The 12412-nt window shown below is 35.4% G+C and overlaps 1 protein-coding gene across 5 annotated transcripts in view; it reads right to left on the reverse strand.

Annotated features, from left to right (window-relative positions):
• Positions 1 to 12412, reverse strand: part of Fgf14 (fibroblast growth factor 14) — a 626226-nt gene that overhangs the window by 158038 nt on the left and 455776 nt on the right. For all 5 annotated transcript variants that reach the window (XM_029541653.1, XM_021203046.2, XM_029541652.1 and 2 more), the window contains one exon: positions 599 to 709. In XM_029541653.1, coding sequence (XP_029397513.1) covers positions 599 to 709 — 111 coding nt within the window. The remainder of the gene's footprint in view (positions 1 to 598; positions 710 to 12412) is intronic.

A 12412-nucleotide genomic window follows, 5' to 3' on the forward strand; every position in this document is an offset into this window, starting at 1 on the left:
TGTGTGTGTGTGTGTGTGTGTGTGTGTGTGTGTGTGTGTGTGTGTGTGTGTGTGTGTTTATGTATGTGTGTGTTAAAACTAATGTGCAATTAAAGGAAATTAGAGACCAGTATAGGAGAAAACATTTAAGTAAGGAGGGTCCCAGATAAATCTTGTGAAAAATGTAACAATTGTAACATTAAAAAATAGCAAATAGAAGACAAATATCAATATTACAAAAGGTACATTGTTTTTTTTAATAAACCCAGACCCTATTGTATAAGATAATCAAATGTTTTATACAATGTATATATACAGAGTAATAATCTGAAGATTACCCTCTATGCAAGAGACATTAACTTTTATACTAATGCACTAGTGTACCTAACTTTTATAATCAGGGATGAATAGTGATGTTCTGGACATAACCAGTGTATGAGAAAGAACAAACTCAGTTTAACACCACAAGTGCCTCCTTCTACATTAGTACCTTCATGTATGTGGTCTCAGTAAAATGATACATGCATTTTCGTGGGCAACTGGAAAAGCCAACAGAACCAAACGTTTACAAATGCATCTCACAAAGCCATTTCAGTAGCAGACCTGGTTTGTGACTTACTGGAATTGGTGCTGTCATCCTTGGTTCCATCGAGAGCTCCATCGGGGTGCATCTGCAAGTAGTAGCCTTGCCTGCAATATAACCTGGTCACTATGCCCTTGAGCTGGGGATCTGAAATGCAAATACAAGGATAATCAGCTTCACAAGGCTGAGGGAAAGTTGGGTTGTTACCCTTCTTTTTAAAAATTTCATGTTTCTTTTTCAGAAGAAGACATTTTGTAGAGGGTACACATTTCTAGCTCGCAGACTTGTCTGGGTCATGATATCCAGACTACACAAACCACCACAATTAAAGCAGGCATAATAATAAGCTTCAGAAAATAGGGCATTTCATGAAACTAGAATGTGTGTTTAAATTATTCATTACATGGATAAACTAATTAAATCACTACTTTAATTATGATTTTAACCTCTAATTATTCCTTTCATTCAGGGTGGCAATTCCAGATTTTGCAAAGGAGTGACTCAGAAACTTCATTAAAGGTTTTAAATGGAGTTTCATTTTACTTAAATTGACAACTTTTCAAGTATGAGAAAACTGTATTTTAAAACAATATATTAAAATGCAATGTACATCTTTATTAAAATTCCCAGTTTGGACAATGCCCCCTTCCTGCTTGCATGGAAGAATTTGTAGTGTTTATTAATCACATATACAAGAGTCAGGCATTCCACTTCTGAACACAAAGTGAGGCCTAGGATCAAAAGAAGATTGGGCTTGGCTCAATGCTGCAGTGAGTGCCTTGCATGTGCAACACCCAGCACTGCTGAAACAAAATGAAACAAAACAACAAACAGCGAAACGTGACAATACATTAATCAACATAGGAGTCAGCTCTAGGACAAGATACTAGTTAAGCTGTAAATGAAACAAGCAAGCTCTTCATTTATATAACTGAAAAGTACAGCCAAATATATATATAATATATATATATATATTATATATATATCACATATATGTATATACATGTTTATGGTATATATGATGTATATGTATATATGTGTGTATATATGTGCATATATATATATATATATGTATGTATGTATGTATAATTTGATTTTTGAACATCAGGCATGGAAGTAAAGAGAGGTAGATATTTGCTATAACAACAGAAGGGGAAGCTATGTATTGTGGTCTTCCCACTTAATGACTCTGAGAAAAGGTAGCTGCCTAGTAATTCAGTGTTTCCCTAGAGCTAGCTCTATTTAAGAAAATAACTATTTGCATGTGGCTTTGCAAAGGCCATCCTCATTTTGGGAGCATATCTAATATGGGGCATCATAATTCTTACCATGGCAACAGGCTTCTCTCCACAGCAGCTGAATAAAACATGCAAATTTGTTTGTGCTGTTCAAATTACAGGATGCAGTGAACAATTTAGCACATAGTCTTTAATAACTACAGACTAGCCAACAGACAAACAGAAACAGCAAACAGGCCAAACAGAGAGATTTGCCCCCGACAGAATAGCTCTGGGATTTTGATTAGCTTTTAAGAAATGAAAAAAAAAATCAAGCTCAGTCATTGTTTTTATGCATACAGCTGCACTGAGCACATTTACATCATAGATGGGATGATAAATTGGACACAAATAACATTCTGGAAAGTGAGCTAGCATTGAAGTATTGTAACTTCTCTGTAACAAGCATGTCAGAAGACAGGTGTGTTTAAAATGCTGGTTTTAAAAAAGAGATATCTAAGTGATAATTAAGGCTGTATTGTATATATACCTGTTTAGTTTTGGACCCTTGGACAAGGGACTGAAGTGTATGTTTTACATATCAAAGCAGACATGGCCTCCAGGTTTCCCCAGAATCTCTCAGTCCCTACCTGGCTCTAACCCTGAACTTTCTAGTCCAGAGGCTGGGCTGCCCTTCCCCCAGATGCACTTCCCTGTATAACCTAGACATTTTTTATTACACCCTCCTCTCTTTTTCTCTCTTCTCCTTCTCTTCTCTGCACATGCTCATTCTCTCTTTCTTTCCTCCCCCTGATCTCTCTCCCTTCTCATGGCAACTCCCCTGGCCTTAGTCCTTGGGGCCAATGAACTCACCCAAGAGCACCTTCCAATCAATCTGTATTTAATATAATTCAATCTGGCTTGAATTGGCTTGTTTCACTGGCAAAGAAATAACTTATCAATGCCTTTTTCTATAACAAATATTTTCAAAATCTCATAATACCATAATTAATTAATTATGTTTTGTCTTTTTCATTCTCTTGTTCTGTCAGAGCACCCAGCCCATGGGATGATATGGCCTACATTCAAGTACATGTTTCACTGCAGTTAATCCTTTCTGGAAATCCCCTCATATATATAACCAGAGTCAAGACCTACCAGTTTGTTAGATAAGTCAATCCAATCAGGTTGAAAATTAAGATTAATAGTTGCTTGAATAATAGTTGCCATTGTTGTTGCTGTTGTTTGGTTTGGTTTTTGATTATTGAAAATAGATTTTTTTCATGTAATAAATTTTGAACATGTTTCCCCTTCCCAATTCTTTCCAAAATTCCATACTTCTGAGATGAATATTATATATATATATATATCCTCACATTCATCTGTTTAACATGCCCAGTCCACTGCAGTCCTGTACTTGGTATTGGCTACATTTCTTATGCTCTTCTCTGTACATTGGTAGCAAGAAAAATAATGTAAGTAAACCAGGTATGATGGCACATGACTTTAATCCCAGCAGTCAGAGGCACTAGCAGGCAGTTCTACATGAGTTCAAGTTCAACCTGGTCTACATAGTGAGTTCCCGGATGACCACAGCTACAAAGTAAGATCTTGTCTCAAAAACAAACAAACAAAAACAAAAATACAGCCAAAAGGATGGAAGAATTTATTAGTGTCTGTGAACATATACAGAGGATTTTACAGTCCAGCAACTGTTCTGCAAAATTCCTAATGTTCTGTCAGCGCTTATTTTAAAATAGCCGCACATTCTAGCCACTAGTTCTTCCAGAATTTAGTTTAATAGATCAATCAGGACATGAGGACCCTGTAGCCTAACACACAGCTTCCCTTATACTTACACAGTGAGCCCTTATTTCATCCCTATTGTGGAAGCAACAATAAAACACAAAATTATAATTTCTAGTGTCCATTTAATAATGAAAAGCAATCTAATTTGAATGTACCTTTTTATACAGAACTTGGTATTTTTATTTTTATAAATCTGTTAACTACATATGTCCTTGGATGTTAGGCATTGTTCTAAGAAAACTCTGATTTATTCACTAAATCTTCACTATGAGTCTACTTCAGAGAAAGCCTAATCAAAGATGAGGAAATTGAGAAAGAGAACAATAAAATAATTTTACAAAAGGCACAGAATTTACAAGACTGGAGGTTGAGTATGAACACTCAGCTTTCCCTCTTAACAGTCAGGCTATGTGGCCTCTACAAATGGAACAATTAAACTAAATTCCCTTATAGACCTCAAATAAAAAGGAAGTAAACAAAAATGCTACCATTTCTATAATCACACCTAGCTGTGTCTCAACCAGCACACTCACAAGCAAATGGGCAAGGCAAAGCCAGGATGGAATTGTCAGAGTATCAAAGTCATTGAAAGTTTACATCCATACCACTCTGTACCTGGACAAGGTTTTAAGTTCCTAGTTTCTGTCTCCCCCCTCCCCCCATACTCCCGTGACTCCCTCACCAGTTTCATGTGGCAGCACCACACTTCTAAGGCTCCACCCATACCATTTTCCCTGCAATTTGCCCATCTTCAACTCCAGTCAAAAGGAATTTCTACCGATGACTTGACTGTCATGTGACCAGTATCCACCTCCACACCATCAAGTTGTTTTCATAGTCCACCTATTGAGCTGTTTACCTTCAAAGAATGCTTTTCCACTACTTAATGCTCTTCTCCCTTTATCATCTCACCAGTGTGGGATTTCTTATGCATTCTCAGTAAATAAAATGTCAACTAAACCATCGCTTAAGTACTTCATCATTATTTTTTAAACATATAAATTGCCCACTTTTGAGCTTTAAAATGGATTAAAATAAACAGAAACAATTCAAGCGACATCTATGTACCCAACAGTACTTAAAACAGATGTTAATAATTTGTCTTATAATTTATGATTATAAGTCTATATTGTTAAAATTGTATGATAATATTTATCTCACAAAGTTCACATAAAGTAACATAAAGTTGAAGTGTGTGACACTGTTCATGATATTTGCAGTGACTGTTTGTTGATTAAATACTGACAAGGGGCTAGTAAAACATACAGCAATTTCATATAGGGCTGACAGGAGTGAAACTTGAACAGTGTGAAAAACCACAGTGACAATGGCTAGCAAATTTTTACATGATACTTCACAGATCACTCATGTAGTTATGTTTTCTAGACCTCTAACTTTAAGCTGAACTCTGGTACAGAGTTTTGTACATAGCTTATATTCTTAAAAAGGAATGTGGCAAAATATGATTTACCACCTATTAGGAAAAATTATAGGAAAGAAAACACACAAAAATATTAAATATACTGAATTTTGAAAGTATTTATCGACATTTTTTGCTAAATTTTGTACAATGAAGGCATGCCAATTTTATAATGAAAGTCTAGAGATTGTAATAAAATCTATTAATTACTGGTGAATAATGAGTAAGAATAATATTTCATATACATTCACAATTAAAATTGTAGTCATATATACCAAAAATATAAGTACTACTTCTGTGGGCTAACTGGTTTAACTCCTTAAAGTTAGCATTTGTCAGTTGATTTTGTGAAGCTCCCAATGCAGAGATGTTTCTTATGACACTTGTTTCTTTTTATTACTTGTAAAATGATCTATTGCTGGCTGATATGGCCACTTAAAGTTTAATATTCATCTTTCAAACAATCATAAAAAGAAACAAAATAATAACTTTCCCTCTAAGGCCAAAATATATGTGGATGATCATAGGAAGGCAATAAATAAATAAATATATAAATAAATTCATAAATACATAAATAGATGAAGAAAAGAGCCATGTCAGTCACACGCCATGAAGCAAAGAGAACTGAGCTCCTAGACTGACTAGGAGAATGAACACACAGGCAATCACTATAATTGGGCAACAAATCTCAATCTAACATCTGCTAGACCACTCACCTACATGAATCTTCATGTCAGAATGAGAGGAGTGATTATCAATGACAGACCAAGAAAACCCTACATTCTTCAGCAGGATACGAACCACTAGGCAGCCACAAACAAAGCACAACTCTATAAAGTAATGGTGTGCAAAGCAGGCTGCCTACAGGTATACAAAGGCACAATGGCAATCCATTTGCATTTTTTATTTTCAAAATGGGAATTAAATTTATATTTATTTATCACTTAATATACAGATGTGATATTGGTATCCTTATACAGCTAAATGTTATATCAGATCCTTAAGGAGCCTTAGGTAGGTGGATAGACACATCCTGTGATTCTGACGGGCTGTTCCAGGGACACTGGCTCTGAATTAGTTGTTCCCGAAGAATATTTCACTATGTTCTGAAATTTATGTGTTACAAGTAAAGCAGATTTATATATTATAGCATGTATTTTAACTAACAGTAGGTTACTTTAAAGAGAAAATACACTGATACAATGTGCATTGAAAATAAAAACATAAAATTAGCATTGTCAAATGCTAAACTTTTAGCTAAGATGAAAACTCTTATATAGAAATTACTTGTTTAAAATAGACACATAAAAAATAAGTAGTCTTCTCAAATTGAGTATGCACTTAGCCAAAGTTTCAAAAATGTTAAGACATTTGACATATATTTATTATGATAAAAAATGCTTACTCTACATAAATATTGTGTCCTGACATTCAAAGCAATGGAAATACCACTAATGTGAAACAAAAAGGTTTGTTTTATGAATAGGTGCTCGCTCGCTCACATTTTTATTAAACTGATCAAGTAAGAAGTTGTATGACATTTCTCTAGTATTTTAAGTAAAAACTCTGTAAGAACAAAGACTTTTGTTTTGTATGCCCATGTACCCCAAACTCTTACAATTCAGAACCACAATTAATAACTAAGAACAAGTAAGTTTTGAGGTCTAACACATATTTTAGCTATTCATGTAAATAAAAACTTCTATTCACAAGATTGGTATAGTTCTTTGTCCTCTAAAAAACACTATACTCTCAGAATATCTAGTCTATTTAAGAAAATATAAATAACTTATTTTCTTCTTTTTGTCTCAATTCTTTTTTCTTCTTTTATTCATTAATTTTCTATCTACTGCACCAGGTCAGTTACCTAAAACTGTTTTTGAAGATACCCTTTGCACAAAATTATGAACATTAACTAAAACATACACAATGAAAACTAATGTATCTACATCAAGAAATATTGTTTTGTAATGTATTTCCTCACAACACTAAGAATTGAAAGACATGCAAATGAGTCTAAATGCTTGAAAATGCCCAATGTTTTAATTAGAACAATTACTCTCTCAGAAGTGGCTTTATTTGAATCAATCACTATTATAAGCTGTTTTCTTACAATATGTATATTGACAAAAAGAGTAGACAGGACAAACCATTTGATGATATGCATGCTTTTAATTACTGTTCATAGTGAAAAATGCTCACTACATTGTACATTGTTTACAGTTAATATACTGATGTGTCACTTCACATGTCCTGTGCTGATAAGTGATACATGTGGTTCTCATTGAATGCCAGTGGAAGTTCTTAAACATGACTCTTCCTTTAGCTATAAAAACATACACACATTCTTCCCCAGAATAAAAACAGTTTCTAGAATATGTATATGGGGGAAATGTGGCAGATTTCATTAGATCTGTCACTCCTAGTAGCAGAAAAAAGTACTGTGAGTCTCTTCCCAAAAGCTATAAGTTATCAGATACTATGCCCTGAATTCTTCTAGAAGGCTGATGAAAAGAGTATGGTAAAGGCACTAAGGACAATAACTATCAGTAAGCCAGACAAAGTTTCATATATCCTTCCACTTATCTCTTGGGATGATATTAATTTTTTTCGACCTACAAACACAATGCTGCTGAGGGAATCCATTCCTTCTTTTAGCTATTCTAGAATAATGCGGTTTGCCTGGGAAATGTCCCATAAGCTCATGTGCCTGAACACTTGCTTTCTACCTGGTAGTGCTGTTTGAGGTTATTGAATCTTTAGGAGGGACAGTTTTTATGCTGGAGGAAGTGAATCATCGTGGACAGACTTTGAGGTGTGATAGAGTCCCACTTCCTGCTTACTCTCTGCTTCCTGATTGCCAATGCAATGTGACAAGCTGGCCATCCTGCTCTTAAAACCATGTCTTCCTCTTTGTGTTGGAATGTATCTCCTTAAAATACAAGACAGAATAAATCCTCTTTTGTTAAATTGTTCCTCACAAATGAAAATCAAATCCAAACAAAATAGTTTTATGTAGTAAACCAAGGAAGTTCTGAGTGAATCTATATTTATGACAAGGGCCCTGAGGCCTCATATTCATGGAAACTGGCAAAGCCATCCTCTGATCCATATGCAAATGTGACACATACTAGGTCCCAGCTTTACTGTACATATCTTTGTGTGTTTGTCCTCCCTTTGCCAGTCAGGTTTACAGAAACAAGCCAGGCAGAGCATATTGGTTTTATTCTCAAAGCTTTCTCTGTGTATCAGGTGGGGACAGGGGGACAGGTAGATTGGAGTTTTCCAGGCATGGTACTTTGACAGGGTGAGTTCTATGAGCTCTTTAACCTTCTCTAAAACTGCTCTCTCCAGGATTATCCTCCCTCAAAGTGAATAATATAAACCAGAATTTCCCTTTCCTAAACTGGGTGGCAGAATCCAGAGCCCCCTTTCCCTCAAAGCAATCAACAAAACTTCAGATGATCATGTTCCTGTTTCCTCCAAATCTATCATTTCAGAGAAGTTTTAGATCACACCCAGAAGGAATGAAAGCTCCACAGAGAGGCCAAGGATGTCTTCACCGGACACACCCCAGTGTACTGTCAGAAGAGTGTGCCTTTGTGCACAGTCATGTTCCTTTATCAGTGTGGAAACAGATTTCACTAGGTCTTCATGTCTGAAGATTCCATATCACATAAGAATTTAATTAGAATATTGTTTATGCTTTTCTCTTCTTAACCTGACTTATGTGGGTAGAGATGTTAGTCTTGACCTTTAAGATGATTTTAAAAAGCAATTATTCCATCCCTCCATCTCTGTGTTGTGCATTGAATGTAAAAGACTCATCAGCAAATAGCTTTAAATTAATGTGTTCAATAAAACACTATAAATCTTTTGATATCTGCATATTTCCTAATGACTGCCTATTAGTATGATTTTCACAGAATAGGTGCTCAAGGAATACTTATTGAGTCAAATATGCTTTCTGTCCATTTTAAAATATCTACACAAGCTCTAACTAGTTCCCTGGATAAAATATATTATTTTAAAATCTTTTTTAGGTATCTGAATAGAAAAGCCTATTTGACATAAAGATATATAGGAAAATAAAAACTGGAAATAGTTTTCCAAAACGATTGTGTTAAAAGATAATGTCTTTTGGTAAAAATATAGGATAATACTAGCTGGACATGAGGACCCTGGGCAAGGGGATATGATTGAAGAAATAATTAGAGAGAAGACAGGCAGTAAGAATGCTGCTTTCGGTGTATAAAAGAGACTTTTGTGTGCAAGGATGAAGATTTGAGATCTGATCCCCACCACCCACATAAAAGCTAGTGGGGTCAGGCAAACCCTAGGTGAGTATTGGCATGGAATGAACATTAGAATTTGATAGCCACTAGTCTAGCCAACAATATTGAGCTATAGACTCAGGGATAGACCCTATTGTAAAGGAAGAAAGTGAGAAGTGATAGAGCAAGATATCTGCTGTTAAGCTCTGACCTCAAGGGCACTCACACCAGCATACACACCTGCATGTATGCCCACACAAACAACTTCTCACACCTGCATATGTGTGCATAGACCCATGACATTCAGGAATCCCGCTTAGCACATGTTCCATATTTCTAAGACACAACCCAGATTATAGCATTTCAAGGAGCAAAAGGTGAATTCTCAAGAGCTGGCCAAATATCCAGTGCTTGAAAGTGCCAGGGTCAAGAAATTTTTGGTAAGAAACACCCCTTTTCTAACAGTAATTTCTACCAATATTCTATAACTGAAATATACTAAATTTTAGAAACATATTAAAACTCTCACAGCCCAGAGCATTATCTTGATTTAGACAATGTAAGGGCCACAATATAAGAATTTTCTAAAACTTGCTTCATCATCATAAAGATGTGATAAAATTGTATTAAAGTACTTTGTACTTCGTCCCTGTGATACATTTCTTTTATAGTATTAAATTTAAAGTCATTAAGTTACAAATATTGATTATTTAAGTGAAAATACTCAGGATTCTTGTGGCATAGCTAAGTAAATGATAACTTATTCTTCAGTGACAACACTGATTAATCAAGTAAACTTATATAGATAAGTGTATTTCCAAGTACACTCTGCAGATGCTGCATTATGTCAGGAATTCCCAGTTTTTGTGTGATTCTATTCATGCCTGGCCTACACAATGGAGTGCACATACAGAACAGAACAGTGTTGTACTCTGCCTTCCTCAGTGTGCTGATGCATCACTTATATGAGCTTCAGCAATCACAGACAGGCACACAATTATTCACTCTCAGAGTTCTTGTTAATGTGTCAACAACACCACATCCTAAAAGAATCAAGATAGCCGCAGGAAACATTTATATTGGCACATACTAGCATATTAGAGAGGACTATGCTGCAGTTAAAGAGTATAAGTATTTCTCATAGGGCTAAGTAAATAACTATGTATGTTACATAAATTTTCATGAAAAGTGTAGATCATAAAACATTTTAGTTGCTATTTAGCTGCTATTTTAAAATTCTACATATGCACTGTATTATATGTGACTTTTCAGATAAGAACTTGGATGGAGTATTCAACAGTGCCCCGCAACCTTTGATAGTAACCTTTTCTAAATAATTATAGGAAAGTCACCAGGGCTCTTAGATTTTATAGAGATATATCAAATCATGGATGTGTATATAATATGAAAGTACAAGAGAAAATGTTTAGAGAAACAAAGAAACTAATGGAAGGGATAAGAGATGAGAAATGGGAGGGCAGAGGGGTTGCTGTGGGATTAATGTAAGGATATACTTAAAGTACATGATGCATGTGTATGAAAGAGCACCCATGAAATTCAGTGCCATGCATAATGAATGTATGACTGTAGTGGGAAGTAAGAGAAAGGAATGGGATGGGGAGAAAGAGATGGAGGGAGAAGAGGGAGGGAAGGAGGGAGTAGGGAGGAGAAGAGTAAAAGGGAGGAGGAGGACAAAGGATAAAGGAGAGGAAGGGAGGGGAGAGGAGAGGGTAGGAACAGCAGTGCCTGTCCATTCCTAACATATAAACTCAAAAGATTGAATGATAAAACCCATTAATTATTAGAAATAAGAGACAGTCATCCTGAAACAATGGAAAAGCTATGCAGAGAAACCTTCTCTTCATAGTATAACATTTTATGAATCTTGAAGGACATGCTGGATAGAGCACACCCAGAAAGGGTTTGACACTCCTTCTAGAGTGAGCAGGAGAAAATGAGCATCTGTGGAGACTAGAGGTGGGGGGAGTGCTAATAGAATAATAAAGAGGAGAAAATGTCTAAGAGACAGAACATCCTTTCAAATATACAGCTGAGGACTAATAAGTCATAGCATTGAAAGAACCTGAGGCTGAAAAGAAGCATCAAATATATGAGAAATATTGGAGTCTCAGATGCATAGAACTGAGAATCACAGTCACGCTGAATTTTTTCATAATTCACAGAACTCTGAACAAGGAGTATATATATCTTTCCTCAGTATTAGGGGAAAAACCCTTCAATCTTGAATCTGTCTCACATTACAAATCTTGAAAGCAAGATCTGAACAGTAAGTATAGCTGGGAACTGCGGGGTAGCTTAGTTACTAAAATACTCACAAAGAAAACATTAAGGCCTGATTTGTTTCCCTGAGTTTGATTTCTGTTTATAGTTACAAGAAATAAAAATAATCCCAAAGTGATTTCTAGAGATAAAGTCTACATATCAGGAGTGATGGCTCAGTAGTTAAAAGCACTGGATGGTTTTCCAGAGGACCCAGGCTCTGTTGCAGTACCCACATGGTAGTTTACAACCATGTATATATTCAGTCTCTGAAGATTCTAAGTCCTCTTCTGGTCGCCAACCAGCTATGCATGTGGTACACATACGTACATGCAAGCAAAAGATATACAAATAAAATAAATAAAGATTTTTAAATATCAGTACATAGAATACAGTACATAGAATAAAAATGTATGTATTGTATGAGATTAAAGACTAATTGAAAATTGAGGAATGAAAAATAATGAACTCTGGGTTGTTAAGATGGTCAGCAGATAAGAGCATGGTCTGTTTGTTCTTCCAGGGGTTTGAATTCAATTCCCAACAAGGTGGTGGCTTGACACCCTCTATAAGTGGATCTGATGACCTCTTCTGGCCTGCAGATGTATATGCATCAAAGTACTCATACATTAAATAAATCAAATTTTTAAAAAGTCATTTAAAAAATAATGAATTCAAGAACACAGAAGTAGCAATAGTTCCAAATGAAACTCAAAGGAAAAATAATTTTAGAAAATTAAAAAAGAACTTCAGGGAGTTTTGGTAGCAACTTCAAGAAAGTTGCTATGTTCAATTAAAGTTTCATTATGACTGCATGGAAGGAAGGAAGGATGGAAGGAAGGACAGACAG

Source organism: Mus pahari, chromosome 8, assembly GCF_900095145.1.
Source record: "Mus pahari chromosome 8, PAHARI_EIJ_v1.1, whole genome shotgun sequence".
In the NCBI taxonomy this organism is placed as follows: domain Eukaryota; kingdom Metazoa; phylum Chordata; class Mammalia; order Rodentia; family Muridae; genus Mus; species Mus pahari.